Source organism: Zonotrichia leucophrys, chromosome 3 (assembly GCF_028769735.1).
Source record: "Zonotrichia leucophrys gambelii isolate GWCS_2022_RI chromosome 3, RI_Zleu_2.0, whole genome shotgun sequence".
NCBI lineage: Eukaryota > Metazoa > Chordata > Aves > Passeriformes > Passerellidae > Zonotrichia > Zonotrichia leucophrys.
Genome location: NC_088172.1, coordinates 105,551,279 through 105,577,904, shown reverse-complemented (window position 1 = coordinate 105,577,904; position 26,626 = coordinate 105,551,279). Strand labels below are relative to the sequence as shown.

The window sequence follows — 26,626 nt, the reverse complement described above, 5'->3', positions numbered from 1 at the left end:
GAAAGCAGCGCGCCCAGAGCAGCACAGCTGCAGGGGGCGTTCGGCACCCCATGCCCGTGTGTGTTTCAGGTCTCGGCGGTGCTGCGGGGCTTCCTGGATTCCATGCTGGTGCGGGAGCCCTCGCAACGAGCCACGGCGCAGGAGCTGCTCCGCCACCCCTTCCTGAAGCTGGCCGGGCCCCCCTCGTGCATCGTGCCCCTCATGAGGCAGCACAGGCACCGCTGAAGGGCTGCTGGCGAGGGGCAGAGCCCGGCTCGTGGCGTGCGGGATCGCAGGCAGGGAGGAGCAGCAGCAGAGCCTTGAGGAGGAAGGCAGCCCTGAGGAAACGCTGCCGTGTGTACAGAGAGCCCCGGGGCAGGCAGTGCTCCCTGCTCCGCTGTGCCAGGGACAGGAGCAGGCCGGGCACACCCAATGCCAGCCTGGGCGAGGCAGCACGGAGCCAAACAGCTGAGCTTCACCGCGGGCTGAGGCACTTCTGGCTCAGAAGAACACTTTTCTGGCAAACAAAGCACTTTTTATCTCGGCCAGAGCAGCGCAATGTATTTTGCAAGAAGTTTGTAATTTTCTGTACAGTACGTTTTGATAACTTGCAGTACTTTGTCATGTACCTGTTGTGTTAGTTAAGTAATGAGTGTAACTTAGAGAATTTGAGAAGATGAAGTTTCCTACTTTTTTAAACCCTTTTGAAAACAGGAGAAAAAAACAAAAAACAAAAAAAAAAAAAAAGAAACCACAGCCACCTTTATGAAGTTGTAAGGTTTTGCAGAGTTGCCATGGGGTGAGCAGGGGCTGATCCTGCCCTGCCTTGGGGCACTGGGTGGCAGAGGCGGCCCAGGGCCCTCCCGGGCTGGCCGAGCCCTCTCTGGCCGTGCCACCACCACGCCTGCTCTGCCACCGCAGCGGCCTCCAGGACTGCTGTCACACTCTGGCAGGGGACAGGAGAGCAGCAGCTCCTCCTGCCAGCCCACAGGGATCCCCAGAGCCCAGGCAGAGCCCTGGGATGGGATGGCTTGGGATGAGCTGCCAGCGTTTGCCAGAGAGGAGGAGTCGTGCTGCTGTCTAGACCTTTCTGAATGTTGATGCAACAGTTGACTACTGCGGTACAATTTTGTGTTATTTGTTGGATGACTTTGCATGTTAACTGTAGGCCTAAATAGATTTGCCTTTAAAATTTTTAGAAGTGCTTCATAATTATTTCGATGAGAAAATAATTTTATTTATTAATGATGAGTTGTTTTTAATTCTGTATAATACAAAAGCCATGTTTTTCAAGTTTGTTTTTTTTCTTACTGACCTCATTTTATGGTATCTTTAAGAACCACAAGGCCAACTTTGTGAAAACACAGTTTCTTTCTTTTTATGAAATTTCATAGTTAATAAATTAATTGTTATTTATTGTAGTAAATTATAACCAAACATCTAAACCTGGCAGGAGCTGTTGCTTAAAGATCTTCCTCTGGGAGAAAAGAGTTGCCAATAGTAAAGAAGCTCCTTTAGTTCTGCCCTTAAAGAATATTTGGAGGGAGAGAAGCAATTTAAAAATAAAAAAGGAAGAAGGAGCTAAGGATGACCTGGAACATGGAAGAGCTGTTCTTACATCAGTGTCTTACCCCAGTGCTCTCTCCCTAGCCCTGTTTGCACATTTGAAGAAGACGCTGAAGAAAACGTTCGGCTCCCAGAGCCCACCCAGCAGGGAGCACCCCCAGCCTCCCAGGGCTCTCTTTTGTAGTCTTGACAACTCAGGAAACCAGGCTGCACCAGTCCAGGCAACGGCACAACTTAGCACTAGCTACAGAATTACCTTTTGTAACCATCTTTGGATAAAAAGGGGGTTGGTGGGAGTTTTTTCTTCAATATTCAGCACATTTTAGGCTGTACAAGTGAAGAATTTTCTGCAACTTTCTTATCATTAGATACTTTAAGCAGTGTTCATCGAGTTTACTGAGAGTTTTGTTAATTTCAAAGGGGTTTTTTGTGAACACCAGCTACTGGTGAAACAAATGCACATGCAAGTTCAATAAATTCATTAATAAACACTTCAAGTTTCAGTGTGGTTTGTTTTTTCCCCCATGCCTTTTTTCTATTTTATAGATTTGATTCAGTCTCACAGTACTGGACCGAGGAGATAACAAAGGAAAAAAAGTGTTCTTATAATATCTATTATTCTTTTATACATATATATATATTATTCTTATAATATGTATATGATAATATATATAACAAAGAAAAGTGTTCTTATACTATATATAAACACACAAGATACACATGTGTGTGATACACATTCATATATATAATAGTGATTTATAGAGCTGCCCTAAGTGATTTCTAGGTGTCAGTGCATTCCCAGCTCCGTTTCTCTATCCCCTAAATAATCCCTGATTACACAGCCCCAGTTTTAGCTCCCAGCCCTTGGTCTCTCACACCTACAGTTGTTCCCAGTTTCCCCAGCAGCACCAGTCAGCTGATGAATCCACAATGTTATTTGCTACCTTCCATTCTTACAGGTGAGGATTTCTGTTACTTTTGGTTTCTGCATCAGTAAATACTTCCAAATACACTGAAAAATGTAATGCCATCACCTAAAAACAAACAAACAAGGATGTGAGGAGCATCCATTCACTCAGAAGCTGAGGCTGATACTCCAGTGAAATGATTGCCACCTGTCACTGGGTAATGGTGGCTGTTTCTGAGCTCACGCTTCCAAAACTACTCCCAAATACTCCTCACCCTGGGAGCACAGGCCAGGACATTTCCTGGCTATGTCAGCCCCCTCCCCAGCAATAGAGCAATAATTTATAATTAAAGTTCTAATCACAAGTACTCTGTAAGTCATTAGCAGCTGCTTTAGTAAGTGCCTAATTATTACAGGTCCTTGCAGAGCTCAGGAGGGTGATAAGGTGTATTTATCCACCTTCTGCTGCTGTGTTCATAAACATCTAGAAAGCAAAGCTTTCCATTTGCAGCTCACCCATAAAAAGCCATCAATAAATGAAAGCTAAATACTAAATTAAATCACAACAAAGTGCTGCCATCCTGAAGATGCTGCTGCAGTTTGACAGGCAGGAGGGCAGTTGGACATAATCTCTCTCATAAATAATTTTTTATGAATAGGCTTGAAAAGCTTAAAGCAATGGAGAATTCAGATCAATTTTAGTAAATGTGAACAAAAGGATGGGGAGAACGAAAAGATTTTAAAAGGTTTTCATCCAAGAGCTTAAATAACAGCTTAAATTTTTTTCAACCAAGATGCATCAGTCTGGGACACAAACTGTCCCTGACATTAAATTATTGTTTCTTTTTCCTTTCTTCCCCAAAAAGCAAAGCCATATTTTCTGTCAGTTCAGAAAATCAAGAAATTAATGATTGCATTCCAGTGTTCTCAATAGCTTACAGACACACTCACCCCCTGAAGGGGAAGGCAGGTGCTTCCTAAGGGAAGCCCTCATGTGCCAGGAGAAGCAGCAGGAGCCCTTCAGGCAGGCGCAGGAGCAGCTTCAGCCTTTGGGGCAGTGTCCCCATCCAGTGGCCGCTGCCACCCCCGCAGGGCTCTGGGCCAGGCCCTGTGAGTCCCTGCCAGGGTCAGTGCAGGATGCACTAAGGGCAGCTCACAGAGGCCACACAACCAGCCTTTGCCCAGCTCACATCCACACGGATGTTTGGGAGCAGCTCCCTGCTCAGCAGGCAAGGGACTGGCACCAGCACAGCTGCAGCTGGCCAGGGCACAGCTGCCCCAGAGCAGCCTGGGCACGGTGTCCCCAGCCACTGCCTCTGCTGCAGGCGCACTGAGCAGCCCAGGCAGCTCCACGAAGTGCCCCTTCCCAGGGAGGAAGGCAGCCGGGGGGGCTGCCCTCGGAGTGACTGGGAGGGCTCCAGGGGGGCATTCTCCCATCTCTCCCACAGCCCCTGGCCAGAACGGCCTCTCCAGGAGACACATGGCAGTGGGGGGCTATGTGCAGCTCGGCTGTTGGCTTCCTTTTCGTGTTTGATTGTTCTTTGGGAGGTCAGAGTGGCAGATGTGCCAGGCTGATGGGAGCCGGCTGGGAGAGCCTGTCTGGCCCCAGGGCAGACAAGGGTGAGGCAGGACAAAGCTCCTCTCTATTAAGGATGAACCTTCAATCCTTTTATTCACCCTCCTGCTACCTCTGGCTTTTTCTAACTGCCTCTAAAAGAACCTTTTCTTTTCTTTTTTAATTACCAGCTTCTTGTAGGCAGTGGCACTTGGTCAGTCTAAAGCTCACCCAGGACCCTTTCAGTGCAGTTCTGAAGGAAAAGGGCAAAGCCACTATCATTGTTAGTGCCATAATTTTGCTTTTTGCATCCAAATGAGAAAACAGCTGAGCATAACACAGAAATGAGACCAGGAATGAGGCAGGACTAAAGGAAGGCTTATGCTGCATCCACCTTCATCAAAAACACCATACATTTTGGAGGAGACTACAGCATTAAAGAACAGTTAAGTTTCTTCTCTTACCTTTTCCCAACATTGAAATTACTATTTTTGATTGAGTTTTAAGCTGAAAGAAAACAATCAGGCCTTTGAATTATATCAGTTTAAGAACAAGGTAGTGTTTTCCACACCCTAAATTGACACAAGGCCTGGCCTAACTCCTGCTGAGGTAACACTAGAGCCAAGGGGAGTCAGAGGGCTCAGTGGGAATTGGACTGTACCAGAATAAAACACATCATTGCCCACACAACACAATGGAAAAACAACCAAAAGATAGAAGAAAATTAGGGACAACCAACAAATCAGAGAACACTGAACCACCATGGTGTCCTCACCAAGCCATTTGCAGCACAACCACTGCTCGAATAAATCCTACATGTGCCATCCACTCAGATTTGTGTTCTGGTTCCATTGGTACTGTGGAGTGAGCACACAGCATTACATCATTTCAAATTAAGAAGGCAAATCAAGCATTATGTATGTACATGTTTTAATTCATTTTAAAAATCGTCTACATTTAAGGATAGATTTCAAGGGTTCCCTTATACTTTTTCTGTTACATTAGATTATACCTGAATAATCTGCATAGTGACTTTAACATTACTGTTTTCTTTTTCTCTTTTTTTTTTTGTTTTGTTGTGAAAGTTATCAGTTGCAGGTAGCAATGTAACATCTCAACCACAATCACAATACGTGCAGGATGCCCAGCCAGAAGCATTTCTCAGTTGACTTGCAGTAGCACGGCACTTTATAATTTGTGTATCAATACTGTTTTTTCTTTTTTTTTTCCTAAGTTGACTTCAAATGTGGCTCAAGAAGCAAAAACAAACTTTCTTCACCCAGTCTCAGGTGTGGGGTCAGCTCCACAGCTGTGATCTGCTCCGCTGGAGTTACTGACCCTGAATTTATTATTTTTTTTTTCCCAAAGCACACCTGCATTTGCCTCCATGCTTTCCTTAACATGAGTGCAAACTTGGGGATGTGGTTTGAGTCCCATCACCAGAGGGCCTGATTGAGCCCTGTGCAATGGCTGTGTCTCCCAGCCCTGCTTCCTGCATGGACAGGAACGTGGAGGGCTGAATGCTCCAAAGGTGACGCAGGGGGGGGTAAGAATCTCTGGGGATGGGGAAAAGGGAAAAAGTAAATAAAACCAGAAAGCTAGTTGTGCTCCCAGTGTGAAACTCTGACATGTGAAGTATTTCTGTTTCCAGATGATCAGCCCAGCTGCTTGAAGAAGGTATTCAAACCACCTAGGGACACTGACTGTCCTTCCAGAGGCTGTGCTAAAGCCAAGCCTTAGCCTGGGTGTCTCCATGAAACGCCCAGGATGAGGTGCTGTGAATACCATCCCTTGCCCCCCAGAACCTTTCCTCACCCACAGGAAAAAGTGCTTTTGCTTTTTCTACCTGATCAGTGCCCGCGTGTCTCGGTGCTGCTCCTAGCCCATGTGTTTGTACTGAGACCTGTCCCGAGGGATCTGCACCTGGCTGGCTGTCAGCTTGTGGTGGATGTGGTAGATGCCCAGGGTGACCACGATCACCAGCCCCAGGATCAGCCCCAGGATCAGGGGCAGCGTTTCCTCCAGCTGCTCCCGCTGGTCCACCGGGCACTTGTGCTCTGCAGGGAAGGAACAGGGAAAGGGACATGGCTGAGACTGCAGGGCAAGGAACAGGAGAAAGAGGGAAAAGGGGACATGGCTGAGACTCTGCAGGGCAAGGAACAGGGGAAAGGGACATGGCTGAGACTGCAGGGAAGGAACAGGGAACAGGGGGAAGAGGGATGTGGCTGAGACGCTGTGAGCTGTGGCTCCCCAGTCACGGCTCCATGCAGGATGGAGTGGCTGCAGCTGCCTGCAGAGCCCTGGGGAGAAAATCAATTGCCTTGGAGCAAAGTGGAATCACTCAATGCAGGGAGAGGTACATCTATCAAAGCAGCCCACGCATTGGAAAAACACTGCCATGCCCATAAGCCCAGCCCTCCCTGCCACACATGGATGCCTTGTTGGGAATGGGGCAGCCAAAGCCTGAGGTTCCTGAGTGCCCCAAGAGCTGCTTTGTTTATCCAGGCAGAGAGTCTGGAGAGGCCTCAGCATCAGGAAGGCTTTAATTGTGCACCAGACTCACCCTGCACATCACCCAGAGATTGCCCCTCTACCTGCAGGCTGGCAGAGTGGAACAGCACCACTGGCCCTCTGTGTGAGCTCCCCAGGGACACAGAACCAGCCCTGGCAGAGCACAGACGTGTGTGTGTGTCTGCATCAAACAGCACCCCAGCACCCCACACTGTCCACCAAATACAGCAAAGGAGCAGCAGAAGCAACATGAGCCCTGCCAGTGCTTGTCTGTGGCTGATGAGTCTCTGCCACAGCCTAATAAGCCACTAGAAAATAGAGATACAATTGGAAAATACTTTTCTGTTGAGCTTGGGAAGGCCACTAAGGTCAGGAACATGGTACACTGGTAATCCTGGCTCAGCTCCCTTACACTTCCAGAGTCTACTGCAGGCCAGGGTGACAGGACCAGGGTGCACATCTTTCCCCACAGGATTGTTGCTTCTCTGTGCTGACGGACAGGCAGGGCCCATGCTGCTGAGATGGGGCTGCCAGGCTAAAAAGGAGAAAAATGCCAGTTCTGGGGGGGGGAGAAAAGGGTACGTGATACAGGAAGGGCAATTCTCTGTCTTCATTGTATTAGAAATGTGCTGGAAACAATGACAACTTTAAAGGGGAAAAAAAAGGGAAAATAGAAAAGCTGTGTGTTAGATGAACAAATACAAAGGGCACCACAATTTCCCTCCTTGCTTAAGACTGTCCAGATGGGTTCCCCGGGCAGCTGATTGCAGAGCTCTGCAATAACCACGAGGAGCAAATGCTCCACAAATCTAACAGCATGTGGCAAAGAGCAGGAGAAACCCAGAGAGCCCCGGGCCCAGGCAGGAGGTGACAGCAGGGACCCATCTCCAGCGGTGCTGGCACCTCCAGGAGCTCCACCACGTCCTGGAGTGCAGCCTCCTGCCAGCAACGGCATCAGAAAACATTTCAAGCTGCAAACGAGGTAAAACAAAAAAGCAAAAGCGGAATGTTGTCTAACACACAAGAATGTCCTTTTCAGTTCCAGTTGCTCACTGTTTCACCAGAGGAGTGATTAATCACCAGGACTGTGGCACAGGCGACTCAGCAATTGCTGCAATGCAGGGGTTTTGTTTGTTTGTAGTGAGGAGAATGGGGGGAGAAACGCTGATGGTTCCTTAGCTCCCAGAATTGGTTTCTAGTGCTCTGTGGAATCGTTCCCAGTTCAGGAGGCCAAGGCCTGAGCAGCTCCCAGGGACACAAGGCCGGGCTGAGCTGACTGCAGGAAAAGCTGCTCAGGGGCAGTGCTGTGGGGCCAGGGCTGCTGTGAGCCCACTCCCCACAGGTTCAGAGCAGCACCATTCCCGTGGAAGGACCAGCTCCAGGGACTCCTGTGCCCCCCCATGGCTGCAGACGGCCGTGCCGAGCTGCCAATCAGCACCACAGCACTCCGGCTGGACCCTGGCTCTGCTGGGGAAGGGGCTCAGCTGAAACCACGAGACGATGGAAAGGAGCTGCTGGAAACCCAGCTGAGAGGATGCCCCGTGCTCAAACACACGCCAGCTTTTCCTTGCACCTTTCCCCAAACAGGAACGCTCCAGGAGAACAGGCTGGATGTGGGGGCTGCAGCCAGTGGAGAAAGCAAAGCTAAAAGCACCAGTGCAGAAAGCAGACCCAGCTCTAAAGCCCCCACTTGTAACATTTGAATTCCATCAAATTTTGCCAGGGCACAAAACACGCCAGAGGACGTGGCCAGAGATCCATGGGCCATAGAAAGCCAGGCTGTGTTTAGGGGTCTGTGTCACGACTCAAACAGGTGTCAGCTCCTGCAAGCAACCAAGGAAGAGAGTTCTTTGTCCTGACACTATTTTTAAGAGGATTAAAATAAAATAAAAAAGAAAGCCAACAGGAAGGGGAAAGGAAAAAAAAAACAAGCAGCAAGCAAAGCTGTCAGTGACCAGCAGCACATCCCCAAACCCAGCTGCATCCACAATGTCCTACTCACACCTGCTCCTCACCAGAAACATCCATTTTCTCCTTTTGGAGCAGACCACCAAAGCCTGGGCTCTTTGGAGACTGCAGGGGGAGTGGGGGGACACAGTATGGAGGCACTGGGAAGTGCAAAGCACAAACACATCTGCAGCAGAAGTGAGGCTCTCTGGGTGCTGACTGTTAGGAGACTGAATTCTCTATTTTAACATTAATTTCATATTAATGCACATAATTTTATGACAAATAAAAATACTTGCACACTTATAAAAGGGCACTTTAACATTTATAGAGCATTTTTCACCCCAAGATATCAAAGCAAATCACTGAGGTCCACAACACAGCAGGGAGGCAGGCAGCAGGTACCATTCCTGCTCCATCAGCACAGGAACAGGCAAAGGGGAACAGGAGGATAGAAGGGTTTGGACAAATTTGGATGTTCAACCCCCTCAAATATGGGTAGGTTGGTGCTTGACAAACAGAGAACCACTGCACTGGGAACAGCTACGATTTCAGATTAATGACCCTTGCAGGAAAACAGCCCTTTCTGTCAAATTTTACCCCAGGTCCCAGGCCCTCAGCATTTCCCAGTTCCTGGGGTTACCCTCGGTGCAGGGAAGCAAGCAGGTCCCTGGCAATAAGAGGAAGCCGGGGCGGTGCTGGGAGCTGTGCTGCACCCCGAGCAGCCGGGTCACCCCTGTGGCCGGGCGGTGCCACCCCCGCTCCCCGCACACAACACCCACCCAGAGGGACACGAAGGAGGTGCTGAGGTGCGTTCCTCCTCTCCTTTGTGCTGCGCCTCCTCCCAGGCTCACGTACTGCCACGGTTTCTATGGTGAGCGCTCGCCCAGCTCCAGCAGGGGCTGTGAAACCACCCAAGAGCCCATTTGCCCCTCCAGAATCCTCCCGCAGAGCGCACACGGCAAACAGCCCGGCCGGAGGCGCAGCGCCCTCCCGCCCGAGCATCGGCGCAGGGATCGGCCCAAGGGGGAAACCAGCCCAGCTGTGTCCGCATGACAAGGGATTGGCATTTTGAGATGGGAGCTTGTAAGTAAACACTTAAAAATTAAACAAAGAAGGACCAGGTGCTTTTTAAAAAGTGGCTGCATACCTTGGAGCAAAGGACCCTTGAGAAAATGTGGCGCTGAAGTGGGAGGCTGCAGCTCCCTCTGAGCCACCCCAGGACCCCAGTCCCTGTTTATCAGCTGTTGTATCCCTTTGAATTACTATTTTGCATCATATTGCTTTATATTCGAATTTTTAGACATAAAATCAAAAGAGCTGACACTTTCTCTGGGGTTCTTCCATCAGTTTAAATCTTTTTGCGCCCTCTTGATCCAGCTCTCATTTTACTCATCTTCTAAGCTGAAAAATGTACACACATTTTCCCCTATTGTAAAAAAATAAATTAGCAAAGTCTGATTGAAAAAAATTTCTGCTGCTTCTCTATTGAAAAATAAAAATTTAAATAAATAAATAAATGTGGACTTGTGAAGGTTGGAAGCAGTATCTCAAAAAAAAAAATACTCTAGCACATGAATTTAAGCATTCAAAAAAACCAAAGACAATCCAGTCATTCCCTACAAGCTGTTTAACCTATCCCTGCCAGGACAGTGTCAGGACTAATGAAGAATCCTTTTCCCCATTTCTTTGTGGAAAACGGGCCTGACCCTCCTGCGCCTTAGTGATTCTTCCGCTCTAGCAGGTCTCTTTCTCTCCTCCAAAATATTTTAAAATGTTCTGTAGCTTGTTCATAATTAATAGGAATTTTACCTAATGGGAAATTAATGAAGCAAAAAGGGGAAGGCTAATTACTGTAATTTGAGATTGGCAGTGGTTCTCAGACCCCACAAAGGATGCTGCTGTGCCATGCGTGTGCCGAGGCTGGAGGGAACGCGGCGCTGGGAGAGCAGCAGTGCCCTGGATGGAGCTCCATTGATAAATCACCTCCCAGCCCCTCTGACCACCCCTCCAGGTGCTCTCTGCTGCTCAGCTTCCAGTGGAATTCAACAAAAAGGAGTGTAATTCAATAATGAGAGCAACAACTACAGAAAACCCCATTGAGCCTGACAAAGAGAGAAGCCATGCTGTCCTCCAGAGGAGGAATCCTCTCCATGTGTTTAAAGACTGCTAAAGAAACATCATGTCTTTGTGTACTGGAAAAAAGAAAAGCCCACCAAACTACAGCAACAAAAGAGAAAACAAAATAGAAACAAATTTGCTGCCTGACAGGAATGAGCATATCATGAAAACAGCAGGTAGATTCCTCTGGCAGTGAGCCCCAGGTTTGGTTGTTTTAACTGGGAGCTCTAGGACTTCACGGGTTTGGTATCACAGAGACACAGCCTTGCATATTTGAAACACGCTGCTCTCAGCCCCCCAGGTCTGCCCAGCCCAACCCTGAGTGCAGGAATCCTGGACCCACAGGAGGAAAAAGAGGGTAAAGCTACGCCAACAAAAAAAATTACAGCAAACTATCAAGTTCTACTTTTTTCTCCCTGTAAATCTATGAAAAATGTGGTACTACTTTGATACAAAAACACCCTGCCCACGGATAAAGCCTACTCAGTATTACACTGGCCTTGCTGTGAGTAATTCAGGCAGGCAGAGCTCTGCCAGCACATGCAGCAGCACCAATTTACAACGTCGGTGAGAGGATTGGAGTCGTGAGTGCAAGCACTCGGCTCTGCAGTCACTGCTGGGCTTCCATTGTGCTCCAAAACATTTCCCACATGCAAAATAATAAAGCTCCACGGTTTTAATGCTAGGCTTGAATACCACCATTTGCTAACTCATTATTAAAAGAGTTGGCCATTACACGTTTTGTTTGCACCTGGTTACAATAACGGGCTTAACTGATTTTAGTGCTAAGGCAGCCCTGTGAAATGGGACTGGTCTGCCCTAATCCAGGAATGGCTACACTGCCTCATTCAGCCTGATGGGAAAGCCAAGGGGGAGCACCATGGGCTTCTTGGGATAAAGGAACCTGAGACTGCAGGAACCCTGTCCCATGGCAGCACTGCTGCAGGCTCCAGTGCATCCCTTTGATACAAAGAGCACGTTGTAACTCAGGTTTTCTTTTCTCCACCATGATGTTGAGGAACCCCAGAAGCAGAATGGCATTCCGTGTGTTTGGTGCTCCAGGAGCCTCACTGAGGTCCATGTTTCGCTTCCTTGCCCCTCACAATGGGCATTAATCAAACTGGAGCCAGGAACGTGCACCCCCAGCAAACCCTGCCACTGCAGCCCCTAGCTTCCCCAGCGTGCAGCAGCCCTAAGGAGCCCCTGGGGCTGTGCTGAAGCATTTTTGTGCTGCAGAGGAGACACCTCAGCTTGGCAGGGCTCCCCAGGGATGCTGCACTGGGGCTTGCTGGCAATCTGACTCTATGAGTACTTACAGAAGACAACGTACATACAACGATGGCCCATGTTTTGGCAGCGGGGCTGAATTTGTAAAGCCTTTTGGGGGACCACAGAGGTAAGGAATGGGTTGGAGGGAGTGCAGGGAGCACTGGGAACAGGCTGCAGTGAGGGGAAGGTGGCCCTGCAAAAGGTGGGACCCAAATTCCTTCAGTAGATTGCAACGTCCCCAAAGGCCGTGGCACCATCAGCACCTCGGGGATGCGGGACGTGCCTCTGCCTGCTCCTTACCTTCACTGAAGACAAAATCCGCGGGGATATCGAAGGGCTGGAGCCTCACTTCCGACAGCAGGAGCTGCACGGACTTCTGGTGGTCGCTGGAGACGAGCGAGATGGTCTGCTGCGCCTGGCACTCGTAGGACCGCCCGGCAGGGGTCACCAGGGCCGAGAGCCGGTGCGAGCTGGCCGTGTGCTTCCCGGCTGCCCAGGGGACACACGGGTCAGACCCGGCCCCGAGGGGAACAGAGGCAACGAACCGAACGGGCGGGACGCGGCCGGGGCGCAATGCGGCAGCAGCGCCTGCTCCTCCCGGGATGGGAGCCGGCTTTTGGGGGACACCCCGCACAGCCAGGGCAGCTCCCACAGCGGGATGGGCTCCCGCAAGCGGAACACGGCTCCAGCACACGGAGCTGCCCCACAAAGCGCAGAGCTGGCCCTGCTGCCGCCAGCTCCGCTCCTGCCGCAGCGCCTGGAGTCCCTGCCGTGACATGGTGCCCGCTCACAGACACTCGGGGTGCAGCCCGGCCTGGGGCTGTGCTCCCCACATTTGGGGAACACCCATTTCTGAGGCTGCACTTGGGCTCTGAATCCAGGCGGGACGGGGCAGTGCCATCGGGGACCACCCTGCAGAGCAAGACAGGCCACAGAGCCCTTCCTGAAAACAACGGGGCCGTTTCACCCAAATATAAATTAGAGAAAATATTTCCCTATCACACCGAGCTTGTTTTGCAAGCAAAGGCCGGCTGCGGCTGAGCCAGGTGGGATGAGGGGTATCTTCCACCTCCCGCTTTCTGCAGCCCTTTGTTCCCCTCGGCAGCACAAAAAGGCAATCAGGGCTTCACACGGGCAGGGGCTGATGCGGCACGGCCGGCTCCGTGCTCTGGGGACTCAAACAGTGGGAACGCAGCCCCAAAACCAGCATGTCTTATGGCAACAACTCTAAACGCCCTATTCGCTGGAGTTGGAAAATTGCGGAGAGAACTATTTGCAAGTGACAATATTTCATTTTCCAATTCAAGAGAACACATTTCTGAGCCGAAATGAAACAAAAACAAAATGAAAACCAAAAGAATGGAAATCCAGTGAGAAAAAAGGAGGCTGCTGGGTGCGGAGGTGTGTGGGGGTACGATACTAATGTCATTCTCAGGTATCTCGGGGAACTGCTGCTTTCCCACGTATTCAACCATCATCAGGTTTAACCTCAGAAACAATCTCCCCACAGGAAAGGAGACAAGCTTTTCCAGCCCAGGTGTCTCCCTGTCCCACCCCTCGGGCCCTGGGTCCCACAGGACAGCGCAGCAAACGGGCAGAGCTGGGCTCTCCCTCCTCCGCCAACCGCGGTGACTAAAAACAAGGGAAAAAAAACAGCGGAGAAAGAAAATATTAAACATGCGGTTTAAAGGCGGCAGCAGGTCCCGGCTTTGTCGGGAGGCTTTGGGGTTTTCTTTTTCCCTAAGCTCCATTGAGGAGCAGCCCGCTGAGCGCTCCCCGCGCCCGCCGGGATCTCCCTTAACCCCCGAGCCCGGGCGCTTACGGCTGACGGCATCCTTGAAGTAGGTGCGCTCGGAGGTGTCGTACGTGAACTGGATCCGGCTGAGCTTCCAGGACGCCTCGGGGCCCCGGGACGTGTTGTGCCCCTCCTGCCGAGACAGACAGGGCCGATGAGGAGCCCGCGGAGCCGCCGCGCCCCCGGCCCGGCTCCCGGCGTGCCCGTACCTTGAGGAAGGAGAGTTTGAGGGTGTACGCTTGGTCCAGCCACGAGAGCTCCAGCTCCGACTCGTTCGTGCCGCACTTGCCCTTCATCTCGGCGCCCCGGGACAGCGGGATATCGGCTTGCTCCGTGATCAGCTGCAAAAGGGAGCGGGGCTCAGCGGGGCGACCCCCGAGTCCCCCCACCCCTGCCCCGGCTGAAAATCCTCGGAGGGAATAAAGGACTTTCCGAAAGTAGCGGCAGCTGTGGGAGCGTGTGTGTGCCCCCTGCCATCCCCGGTCCTGCTGGAGCCCCGGACCCCCGGGCCCCACTCACATCCACATAATTGCTGGCCCACACGTCGTAGGGGACGATGAACTTGGCGGCGAATTCGGCCATGAGACACGTCGTCCGGTTTTCCCGCACCACGAAGATGTCCTTCTCGGGGTTAGGGGAGAGCCCGGAGAGGTTTTCAACTTCTTGCTCGGCGGCCAGGCGAGCCGCGGCGTCTGCGGGCACAGCGGGGCTGAGCGCCGGCAGCCCGAGCCTCTGCCGCTCACCCCAACACCCCCCGCCACCCCCAGCCCGCTGGAGCGAGCTACTCTATCGCGACGGGGTGCTCCTGTCGCGACTGAGCAGGTGGAGGCGATGTGGCAGCCGGCGGCGGTGATGCGAGACCGGTGCCGTGTCAGCGCCGGTCCGTCAGTGCCAGCGGCTGCCTGGTCGCGACAGGGCTCCGTGTCGCGACTCGCCACCCAGGTACTCACGCAAGATGAAAAGCAGACCCGGGAGAAGCCCCCCGGCCATTCTCCCTGCTCGGTCCCGGCGTGGCCGCGGCTGCTGCAGCTGCTCCTCCGAAAGGTCCGCTCCGGAGAAAAGAAAAAAAAAAATACTAAAAATAAAAAGGAGAGGGGAAAAAAGCCGCACACCTCCTTCCTCAGGAGCCGCACCGGCTGCAAAAGCACTCTGCTGCGGAGTGGCGGGGAGGAGGGACGGGGAAAGTGTGTGGGTGTGCGGGGAGGAGGAGGAGGAGGGGAGATGCCGGCGGAGCTGATGGAGCGCCCACGCCGAGGGACGGGGCGTACGCAGCCGGGCGGGGAGGAGGGAGGAAGGGATTCCCCCCCTCCGGCGCCGGGCCCCGCGGAGGGGCTGCCGGGGATCCCCGCGGAGCTCGGGCCGAACGAGGCGCGCCTGGAGCGGAGCGGGCTCACCCCGAGCGCTGTCCCGGCAGGGCCGGCGCTGGCAGCGGGCCCGGGACCCCTCGCCCCGCGGTCCCTGCCGGAGAAGCCGGCGGGGTGGAGGAGGGGACACCTATTCCTGTGCCGGCTGCTCACACAGCGTCACTAATTTCGGTGAAGGCGAACAGCTGCTCCGCGTGTTCATTTAGGAAGAAACGTGCGGTTATTTTTGTGCGGCAAGGTCGGAAGCAAACGCGCATCCTTCTGTGAGCGGCCATGGGCACACCTGAGCTCTAAGATGTCCCAAACCACAAGGCGCACCGTAACATAAAACCCAACAGTCCGAGAAGGTGCTTTAAAACAGGAACAACACGGCCCGCGCGGGTGTTTTGTGGGCACAGGCAGGAGGCGCGCCTCGGAGGTGGGACAGGGCGAGCCGAGCCGGGGCACTCAGGCTTTGTCCCTGGCCGGCTCCAAGGTGCGGCACAGCGAGGGAGAGGGGCTGCGGGGCGGGGAGAGAGCTCTGGGGGCTGCCCGCCCCCTGTCCTGCCGGCTCCGGGCCCTCAGCCCCGAGCCGAAGAGCGCCTTCCCTCCCTCGCTGCCAGCCGGGCCAGAGCAGCGCCAGCCCCGGCAGCGCGGGCGATCCCAGCCCGGCTGCGCTGCCTCTCCGTGCGGGGAACTGCGGCCGGCCCCCGTGCTGCTCCCTTGCTCCGCTGATGCCACACTGAAATATTTCTGCCCCCTCGCACAGGGACCTTTTCTTTGGAGCTTTAACGCGCTGCCACTCTCGCCCCGGTACCAGGAGCAGATCCAAATATTTACAACTTACAGCGACACCAGTCCCAGGAGCAGCGGGGATGAAGGGCCCTACCTGAAGATGGTTTTTCGGTAAAAAGCCAAAGGGACAGCAGCGATCCGGAGCGATAGCATTATTGGATTCACTACCAACCCACATTTCTAGTTCAGGAAAAGGCATCTGGAGAAAACCGTCCAAGACACTGCCATCCAAGGTGAGTTTTGATTGTGGGCAGCTGCCCTTTCTCTGCCAGGGCACACACTTGCAGAGAGGAGCTTTCTTGCTGGGAAATGGCTTTTTTTAAAAATAAAAACTGATACTAAAGGAACTTTTTTTTTATACTATAGTGTTGAAATTTCCTTTCTGTACATATTAAATATATTCTGACCATTTCCTCTCTCTCTCTCCTGCTTCATGATAAAAAGCCATTCCTGCACACCCCCAAATACAGTCAGACCTGTGTCAGTTGTGGCACAAGATTAACCTATGGATAATTATTTCAGGGGACTATATAGGAAAAAAATTTAATCTTGTAGAAAATAGAACCTTTGACTGTAACAGGCTGTACTTCTGTGATGATTTTAGTGCCTAGCTTCCTCAGGTCCTACACTGATGAGCTGTAATGTTTGACTGCCCTTTATTTCCTTCTCTTCTCCACTATTTAATTTCCAGCCTTTTTGAAGTTCCTAGGTAGATTTTAAGGCCCAAAATACATGATTCTGAGCAGCTTCCCCTGCATCCAGCCTGTGCAGGAGGGTCCAGGGAACAGCTGGGAGAGAGCAGCTGTGCTGGATGCAGAGGCAAGGCTGCCCCCCAGCCCAGAACTGTGCTCCCCCAGCTGCACAACACAACAAAGCCTTCAGCTCCAGGGACAATTGCCACTTCCAGCCTGAAGAGCAGCCTTCATCCTGCTCTCCGTGGCAATAAAAGGGAAAGGCCTAAGACTTCCCAGCACTGAGAAACCCCCAAAACACAGAGCAGGAAGGTCTCATCCCAGCGAGCCAGTGCAGCAGCAGCCACCCTGAAATGCTGTGAGCAGGGGCAGTTCATGGTCCCAGAGCAGGCCCCCTGAAACCACCCTGCCACCTGCCCTTACCCCCGGCTCTGGAGGACGGGGTGTCTCTGAAGGCTGAATCCCCCTTGCTGCCCCCAAATACCAGACAGAACAGCTCTTACCAGCCTGCTGGAAGGGAGCACACAGCACAGGGACAGCCAGGCTGCAGCGCTGGGACCACTACTGCCACAGCCAGCAGGAACAGGGCTTTAGGTCCAATCAGCGTTTACCACTTGCAGCTGGTTTCACAGGCAGCACCTGAGGGTGATTTGGGGTGGTTTCTTAACTGCATGCAGGTGGTACAGGGGGCTACATAGGCCCCCACCTGAAAGCAATCAGGTTAACGACAACCCCCAGATTCCTGCAGGTGAAAGAATAGCAGGCTGCCTAGGTGTCATGACCATCCCCAGCAGAGCTGAGCTGAATTTATCTGAAGCGATTCGGAGAGGGAAAATCTGCCACTACCCTCCATGAAATTTCACTGAAGTGGAATCTATCACCCCGGCAGGGAATGACATTTTAAACTGCTTTAACTCAGTATCAATGTTCAAATTGATTAGCCTATTTCATCTCAATGGAAATTTTCACCTCATTACATTAGCGGCCAAACTTCAAATAATTTTTGAATCAAATACTGCTTAAACAGTATTTCAAAACACTTAGCTGACAAAATTCATCACTTAATTTCAAATTACTGCCTGCATTTTATGCTAAATTGTCAGTGGATGAAATAGGTCTCAGTGTGGGGAGCTGAGGCTGCAGCTGAGGTCTCCTGCTCGGCAGTTCCACAGAAGCCCATTTTCCTGTCTGCATTGATGGATGGCTCGCTGCTGGCTGAGCAGGGAGCACAGTCTCAGACAGGGGCTCTGGACAGTATTTTCTGTCCTTCCAAAACCTGTGTTTTCGAGGGGACGGGATGCTCACCAAGGAATTAAATAGGCAGGTTTGATCTTCTCAGGGACATGCCCTCCATTCCCAGTGGCTTCTTTAGCAGGGCTTTCCAGCCAGGCTCTACATGAGCTTAAGATGCTTCACCAGCCAGTCCTCTCCATACCTGGTCTGTCATTTGCTCCTCCTTACAGGCTAAAACCACTGCAGTAGGCAACAGTGTACAATTCCAGCTCACGGCACTGTCTCCACCAGCTGTGTTTTAGAGAACATTTTTAATTAATGAAAAATCATCATAAAAATCCTGTCCAGCATGCTCTGAAAACACTTCTGCTTTGAGCTCCAGCCAGAACTTAAGCCAGGCTTAGAGAGTGGCTCTCAGTACTCAACTTGTCTTTTAAAACATTATAAAGGACCAGGAGCTACCTTCCCAGGCTGTGGCACCAGAATGGGAATTCTGAATACTCATCCCAAGTCTGCTCAAACCCTGCTTTAAACACCTAAAGATTCACTGACCTCTGTCTCAGTTGCTGCTACACTGCACTCGGGTTGCTGCATTTCCAGGTTATGCTGCTGCACTCCACTGGGGCAGTTCTCTAGTGCTGCACAATGCTCTATCACTTATATGAAATTAAAAAAAAAAGACTCCTTTGACTAAATAAGCTGTGATAGAAATATATTTACACTATGCACATTTTTACAGGAAATACAACTTGCTAAAAATCTGCAGTTAATAACACCACCACCCTGCAATTCACTGCAGTCAAAACTAAAGGATTTGCATTTTTAAGGTTTTTATTAGAGAAGTTGAAAGTTTCATCTCAGGACTGACAATAACATAATTATCTCTCTTCATTTATTTTGTTTATAGGAATATGTAGAATTTGTTTGTACAAGCATATACAACAAAGTAATTGGTGCTTAGTACATTGAAATCAGAAATCTGATTTGTTCTAAACTACCAGTTTTCCATGCAGTCATCTTTGAATTGGCAGCATGGACAATTTCCAAGCCGAATGCTTACATGCATTGTTTTGCAATATAACTACAGCAAGCTCTGGAAACATGCAAATTAACACATTAGCAAATCGTTTTTATATCTAATGGACATAAAAAGGTTATTCCTGATATGAAATTCTGAAAATCTGCATAAATACTTCTGTGTAAAATTAAATTAGTTATGTACTTCTCTTTTACTACAAGTATCAAGAATGCCCACGTAATTAATATACACACATATATATAGAGACCTTGTAATGCTAAAAGTCTTTGTAATTAATCAAACAATATTCTGTGCCATACATTTACTCATTATTTACCAGCTAGTAGCATGACTGTGGTCATATAGTAGGCATGACAGCCTTAGTAGCATTTGTATCACATGCAAACATACTCTTAGCATTTCTGTTGACTAATTTTATCACGTAGCAACATGTATGTGATTTTCTACAATGTTGTGTTTCCCAAGTGTATAAATACTTTTTACATTTTCACAGTTACAAACTTTTTTGCCAAAAGCCATTTGAACAATTTTTTAAGTTACAATGAACTGTAGTATCCGGGATCTGCAACAACAGGATCAAAATGCAATTTCTATACAAGCAATGTGGGATGTAAACTTTTCTTAAAGTGCCTAATACGTAATTCCTTAGAGCACTGATCAGTTTTGGCACGAATACACTGTATTTCCCTCAGGTTATCCGCTGCAGTGACTTCTACAGGATACTGGCTCCCCTCAGAATTGCTAGAGTTGATATGGCACTTGTGAATGACATCGTTAGGCTGCAGAAATACCCTGTCAAGTTACTGCTGCAGCCCATGAATTTGGCCGATGACTTTGTACATGCTGTACTTTTGAACATACTCAGTTACCTTTCCACTGCCTGCTGCCTGAAAAAAACCCATTTAAATATCATTTCAAATCAAACTCAACTCCTTACTGTCCTAATTATTCCTTGGCATAAGGTCCCGTTCAGTGGGCTCAGGGAACATCAGTGTGGAGCACCTGACAAGGTGTGGCCTGGCGGGGTCTGGCAGCGCGGGGCTTCTGCACAGCACAGCACAAAAGAGAACACAAATGGGAAATTACACCACTCGAGCTACAGCTTTGCTGCCATCTGAGATGATGTTAAAGGTATCTCCCGGGTTTTGAGGCTCTGATCCTGGGATTCTGATGCAGGCAAGGTGCCTGGTGAGATACAGAAAGGAAAACAGGATGGGGTTTAAAAAGCTCTCTTCATCTTCGGGTCAGGGTTTTTCTGAACAAAGGAAATTCTTATGGAAACCCCACGAAGGAAATTCAGTGCCCAGTGTTAAAAAAGAAACAATGCAAACCTTAAGACTTGGTGGTCCGTAGCTACCCTTGCCATATTAAGAACAAAAACCCAAAACAAACCCCTGCCAAAAACGTAACAAACCAAAAGCCCACTCTTCAACCTCAGCAATGTTATTCTGAATTTTGCTCTCATTTTAAGGATGCTGTGCTCTCCAACTTCAATTTGCTTGTTGAGGCTTTAAACCACTGTTGCTGGCCTGCGATCCATCTCTGCTTCCAGCTTCACCATCTGCTGCATCTCCTTTGCCTGCAATCCAAAATAACCCATGAAGTGTTGCATTAGACCTTTTGCTCCCAATGAAGCACGTTTCACATGAGTGTGTGAGTGAAACACAGGCAAAGCACACTGAAGAGATATATAACATTATTTTTACACCCCTTGTCCCCCCACCCCAAGTCACTGTTTTCAAAATTGGATGTAATACTTATATCTACAAATTCTTAGGAAATATTTTTTATTCTATTCTAGGAGTTATGGATTGACTTTCTAAAGAAGTGTGTGATAAAATGCAGAAGCCCAGTTTTGGGGAAGAAGTCAGGCAGATGACAATTTTTTTTCCAGATAGGAAATATCCAGGAATGCATTCTTACTGCTGTTGTGAGAGTACTGCAATGTGTTAACGCCTGAAATTCATCCATGATCTGGACTTGTTTCTTTCATAAAGACAAGGAAAGACAAAAACCCATCAGTGTAACATCTCTCTTGCTGTAGGCAAGAATTTTAAGTAGTATTTTTTTTAAATAGTGTATTTAAAAAAAATAGTATATTTTTTAAAAATCATTTTTTTCTCTGACCTGGAGATCCTTATGATTAGAGGGGATGTTTTTCACCTCAGGATTAGAGCATTGCTATGTGCTCCATGGGATTACACACCCTGAATCCACCTGAAACTGTATCCAAATGCATCATGCAAAATCCAGCAATGAATACATGGCAGACCTCAGGATAAACTCTGCCTGCCTCGGGCTCTGCAGGCAGAGGTAAAGCTCTGTGTGTAAATGGTGACTGGCCTGGGAATCCCCTCTCAGAGGGCACTTTTTCAACTCCCTTCCTCTCTCTCTCAGATGCACACAGAGCCACATTCTCTCCTCCTGTTATCGTGTTTTGGTTTAAAACTCTGCAGTTTCAAGGAACCGAGAGTCAGCTTCTCCATTTTCCCTGGGGCTTCTCAATCTGGGAAGTTATTTAAATCCATACCCCAAGGACCCTGAATAAACTGACCCTAATCCATCTATACAATTAAACTCATGAGCATTAGGACAAGTTTTAGGAAGAGACAGGCCAAGCACTATTTTCTTTGGTGTAATTGCTGTATTATCCATCCTGCAGGGAAAAATGCTTAGAGGACTTGATTTATTTAAACTATATTGCCCCAGAAGTTGTAGAAGTTGCTTAGACAGGGAACTTTGCTATACAGGCTGCTACTTAAGGAGTCACCTATTCTGGATGTGCAAATACACATTTGCATAGGTGAAAATGGGCAGATGTAGGTCTAGAGTAATGAGGGTGCACTTCTATTCCTTTTCGAGGTAAATGTGGATTTATGCAGATGTGACATACCTGCCTTCTTGAAAAATCTAGCCCTGCACTTGCTTAATCATCCTTATCATCTTCTTGGGGAAAAAAGTAATTATGATAACAGCAAAGCAACCATCATAAATATGATTAAAAATTAATTGACATTCTCCATTTAAATGACTTAAAAAGCTTGAAAGTAATGAAGAAATAATTTTAACATGAAAACATGGAAACATAACAAATGAATCAATATGGACAACCTCTTCTGAAATGTTGGCTGGATTTTGCCTGTGTGGGAGATGAAACATCCAAACAGAACAAAACCCAGTGGTTTTTTCTCCGTGACTCACACATTTCACGTTTCAGGCTTGTGACTTGACTACAGGCACACAGTGTCCTATAAATATTCTGTGTCCCAGTGTACTGTCTGTGGAATTCTTTTAGAGAACCTGGCTTCAAAGACCACATTAGCATCTAGCAGAGGAGCAGGATCTCGTTTGTGCTGCTCAGAGGCTGGATCAGAGAGTGCATTCTGATGGGAACACATCAACCCAACAGGACAAGGCTCTAGAATCTACAGTGGATCCATGGAGTCAGGGACAGCCAAGGGACTCTGCTTTCAGGGTGCTCTCTACTGAGATCTCACAACAGCTAGGAAACACATACAGTAAAAAATATATATATATTTTTTTCCCTAGCCTAATGAGAGTTTTTTCATTATTATGTGTCCATAAATGAATGTTGTTACAGTGGGTGCTGTCGGTAGTGCAAGATGTTATCAGTTCAAGGAAGTGATTCAGACCAGGCAGTGCTGCACAAGGGGATGTTCCAGCCCACTGCAGCTCCTTCCCTTGGAAACACAGGGGTTAACAGGGATTTCTTGGAGTAACGATTATTTAGGAAGCCACAGCAGCACAGCCATATCGTAAAGTGTAATTGCCAGAGCTCGCAACATGTTGGAATTTGAAGTGAATTTTAAAGTGCTCTTCCACAGACACTAGGAAGCTATTTCCAGCCATCTATTCTATATTTGGCTATTCCTAGAGTGGAATTACTTATTTTATTACCATACTGAGATATGTGGATACCCTTTGTCTGACTATCAGCATTAGCAGTTAATCATATGTGTGCTAACACTAAAATACTTTCCTTAGATCAACAGACACTCGCACAGACACAATTTAGAACTCTAAGCAGATCTTCCAGTAACAGCAGCTAATGCACAAGTTAATCTCTAAATATTTCCTCTGTGCATCACCGTTCATATTCATCTGCATTTCAGATGCTAAAGCCCAAATACTGCTAATGTTGTGTCAGGCTCAAATATCTGTGTGCAAACAAGATTAGCACTGCGCTCACTGTGTCAATGGCACTTCCCAATGGTTGCATTTACAAGGAGGGCTCCAATGATAATGATTTAATTTAGAAGGAAAGCACACTGAAATAATAGTTTGCTTATTATACGTCCATCCTACCTTGTGTTTGAGACACTGCATGACAGGATTTCAAAAGCTGTTTGTACAAAAATAAAAATGTCAAAATCGAGTAATACAACAAGAAGCAAATTAAATGAATGAAAACTGAAGTGAGATTGAAAAATTAATGCAAGAAAACATACATAAAACAAAACAAATTTAAATTTACAACATTTTGTACTGAAGGCTGTTTCCACCCATAATTCTACTTTTCTCCATTGTATATTTGTATGAAAATTTTCTTGCCTTGTTCGATCAGGAAAAAAAAGTGTTTCAAAATCCACATTAAACAAACACCCCCAGGATCCAACTAACTTCCATACATCAGTGTCTATAACAGTGATACCAGAGCCAGCTGGGGAGTGCACTGGTGCACTTTTGGGGCTACAAGGAAATGGTCCAAACAGCACATATGGAAAGATATGCCCTGATGGATCAAATTAGAGTGAGTTAAAAAGCTGTTAAGGACAACCCCTGTGGTGGAGGCCCCCACAAGCCCACACAGGAGTGATAACCAGCACACAGAGGAGCTTATTCCATTTAATAACTGATGATTTATCTGACTTAAATGGCAAATGAGCAAGCTCACGAAGGCTGCTGCCACCCCTCAGCTGCAGAGCTGTAAGCCCAGGTGAGGATGTCTCTAACTGCTCCAAGAGGTGACCCTTCAGTGACTCACACTGATCCCAGCTCCCTCACACAGAACATGGTTATCACATTATGGCCAAAAGCACAATCAGAATCATTCTCTCCTCACCTTATGTATCTTAAAAAATTGATCCAAAGCTCTCTGAAGCCAATGGAAAGAAAGAACTGATAACACCATAGCTCTGGATCAAGCCCATCATTTTTTGGGCAGCTATCACAGTGACACTACACATCTGCCATGACCCAAACTCCTCCCCCAGGTGCTGCCTCCCTGCCTTTAGATGCTGCTCAGGAGCAGACTGACAGCCAGATCCATTCGTGCTGGATGCTGGAGATGGCACCTACAGCAGCCCTGTGAGGGAGCAGGCTGGGATGGTGGCTGTCACCCAGCAGGAGGCGCAGTGACCAGCAGAGCCCTGCCGGCTGGGGCTCGGTGCTGGCAGCCACCTGAGATCTCAGAGTGCTGTTCCCCCTGCAAGTTACCAGGCTGCAGCTTTGGGGCTCTCTCCTGACACTGGAAATACCTGATTTGCCTGTTCTATTCCCTTCCCTATCTCTCTGCAAGATGGCTTTAATTTGTACCATGGTGTCTTCCAGAGAGTTCAAGTTCTGAACATTTACCAAATAAGAAGTGAGTACATAGTACCCTTAACAGTAGTGAGTATTAAACGCTCCCCTTCTCTCCCACCTCACTGAACTGCTGGGTATATTCCCCTTGCAGTTTACATTTTTAAGTGCAGTACTGCAAGTCCATGCAATTATTCCAGCTCCTCTGGCTCAACCTTTCAGCAGGGGAACTGCTCAGAACGTAGCATTGCTTCCACCAGAAATAAGATTAGAATTTCCCTTTCCTTGCCAAGTAATTTTTCAATTAAAAAAAAAAGAGCTTATAAACTAGCAGAAAATAATAAGGTATTTTAATTAGGAAAGGGTGTACTAGTACAGATAAAACTCCCCATGCTACTGTACATCTCTAGAATTCAGTCCAAACTCACTGTCTCTCACAGTTCAGAGACTCTCTGGGCACGTTCCTCCTCTGATTTTTCAATCAGTACTAGAAATGTAAGTTCCAAAATGAAGTAAACCGAGTTGCTTGAGTTACTTCTGGGGAGTAATTAAAATGGATATGCTGGGTCCTTAATGACTGTCATATCTGGCTAAGGAGTATCAGTGTGGCTGAACAGCTGAAAGGGCACTCTGGCTGAGCAGCTCAGCTCCCACAGGCTCAGCTGAAACAAACCTGCTGCCGCACCATCATTTCAGTCACCTCTTCATTCTGACTCCCAAAGTAGGCAGTGACCAGGAAAAAGTGCCCAGTTTAGTAAGGACTTACATTCAGAGGGATTCTACTCAGCCTGACTCTGGTTACTGTTTTCTCTAGCTTGCTTTTCTCCTAAGCCTTTAAAACAAGGTACCTGCTCATTCTGCTTCTCCAAGACTTCTAAGTGCTCAAGTTGAACTTTTTTCAGCTGATCCATTTCCTTTGACTGCTTCATTGCCAGCTGTGATTGAGAGAAAATAATGGGAGGGAGAACATAACACATTATTAACAAGTAAAATAAAAGCCTGCTTGAAAGAGACACACATGCATGCTGTCTTGTCCCATTTAGGTGGCATAAAACATCACAGAAGGCCTACTGTATCACCCAAACTTAATAAAAGCTTAATATTATTATATTATTAATTAATAGATAGAATTAATAGATACATATTATACATATTGCACATAATACACAGACTTGGCAAACACACAGGAATGACCAGTAATTCTGTTAATCCAAAATAGCTTTGTCTTGTATAGATGTCAGATCTTTTATTCTACTAGTATGTGCAACAAAGCAAAGACAAGAATCTACCAGAGCTGGATTCTCAACACAGAATGAGAATCTTTTTCATTCTCTCAACAGAGGAATGAAAAAGAACATCCAGAAGCAGTGCCCAGTGACTTTCAAGGTTATAGTTACCCTTTTTCTCTCTTCCAGGAACTTTTTTGTGTTGCTGCTGTTCAGTTCTCTGACTCGCCTGAAAAAAATGAAAATGTTCTCCATGAAGAACATTGGAAAAAAATAAACCCAAAAGCTGCAAGAGAGAATCACAAACTCTTCAGGTGTATTTTATTTTCTGATTATCTGTACCAGGTGGGACTAATGGCAAATTGTACACTCCTCTGGTTCAGAACTTTACACTTAAGAGATTTCCAAGTATATTGGCAGTATGATTGAAGGCTTGACTGCTGTGAACGAAGTTTGCTTCTTCCTTACTCAAGAGTGGTGGTCCAAACTTAAAAAAAAAATAAAAAATGTTTAATTAATTAATTAATTTGTGCATCCCTTGCTGCAGTCTGTTGTCAGTTTTGGTTTAAAAAAAGTGCTATGTGTCTTAAGAGTGGAAATGGAAAAAAATAATTTAGTGATCATAAGTGAAGTTACACTTATCAATACTGCAAGCTTCTTAAAGCTGCTATTTATGCAAAAATATAAATATGCTATTAATAGTTACATAAAATAACTCAAGCATCTCTGCCTAGGATTTCTGCCACGACAGAGAACAAAAATAGTTCAAACAGTTGATTCAGCCCACAAAGCAGAACTGCTTTCAGATCTGGGAGCAGATTTCCCTGGGAGTCATTAGTGAGGTCTGACACAACAAAGCAAACGGTTACCGAGGGCTCTGACAGCTCCTCCTGCTCATGAGCTGGGGTGTGCAGCACTCAGGGGACCTGGCTCAGGCTGTGGCACCAAAATAGCCCAGTGCCAGGGAGGGATGCAAAAAAGGAAAGAAAGAGCCAGATGGCAAGGCCAGAGTGAAGGGGAAACCCCAGAGGCTTGTAAGACATCATTGTGTAGCTTCTGCTTTTACTCCCTTCTCACCTCACTGAAAAGGAAAAAAAAATACAATGC

At 48.1% G+C, this 26,626-nt stretch overlaps 3 protein-coding genes across 13 annotated transcripts in view; 1 reads left to right on the top strand and 2 right to left on the bottom strand.

Annotated features, from left to right (window-relative positions):
• PAK5 (p21 (RAC1) activated kinase 5) overlaps positions 1-2,048 on the top strand; it is a 209,407-nt gene extending 207,359 nt beyond the window's left edge. For all 4 annotated transcript variants that reach the window (XM_064709827.1, XM_064709828.1, XM_064709826.1 and 1 more), the window contains one exon: positions 70-2,048. In XM_064709827.1, the coding sequence (XP_064565897.1) occupies positions 70-225 (156 nt within the window). In that variant the 3' untranslated portion in view covers positions 226-2,048. The remainder of the gene's footprint in view (positions 1-69) is intronic.
• Positions 2,049-4,920: 2,872 nt separating this feature from the next.
• Positions 4,921-17,149, bottom strand: LAMP5 (lysosomal associated membrane protein family member 5). 2 transcript variants are annotated; one of them, XM_064709832.1, is made up of 7 exons: positions 16,984-17,149; positions 14,601-14,699; positions 14,170-14,342; positions 13,860-13,991; positions 13,678-13,783; positions 12,156-12,344; positions 4,921-6,064 (listed from the first exon to the last, which is right to left on the bottom strand). In XM_064709832.1, exons 2-7 carry the CDS (start codon positions 14,638-14,640, stop codon positions 5,886-5,888), a joined length of 819 nt encoding a protein of 272 aa, XP_064565902.1. In that variant the 5' UTR covers positions 14,641-14,699; positions 16,984-17,149; the 3' UTR covers positions 4,921-5,885. The 2 variants fall into 2 exon arrangements, with proteins under 2 accessions (XP_064565902.1, XP_064565901.1); XM_064709831.1 differs by lacking the exon at positions 16,984-17,149 and having other exon boundaries at positions 14,601-14,950.
• Positions 17,150-18,526: 1,377 nt separating this feature from the next.
• Positions 18,527-26,626, bottom strand: part of PLCB4 (phospholipase C beta 4) — a 171,494-nt gene continuing 163,394 nt past the window's right edge. For 5 of the 7 annotated variants that reach the window (XM_064709817.1, XM_064709818.1, XM_064709820.1 and 2 more), the window contains 4 exons: positions 25,691-25,748; positions 25,142-25,228; positions 23,079-23,115; positions 18,527-20,331 (listed from right to left, as the gene is read on the bottom strand). In XM_064709817.1, coding sequence (XP_064565887.1) covers positions 20,243-20,331; positions 23,079-23,115; positions 25,142-25,228; positions 25,691-25,748 — 271 coding nt within the window. In that variant the 3' untranslated portion in view covers positions 18,527-20,242. The remainder of the gene's footprint in view (positions 20,332-23,078; positions 23,116-25,141; positions 25,229-25,690; positions 25,749-26,626) is intronic. The other 2 variants (XM_064709822.1, XM_064709823.1) reach the window with 1 other exon arrangement.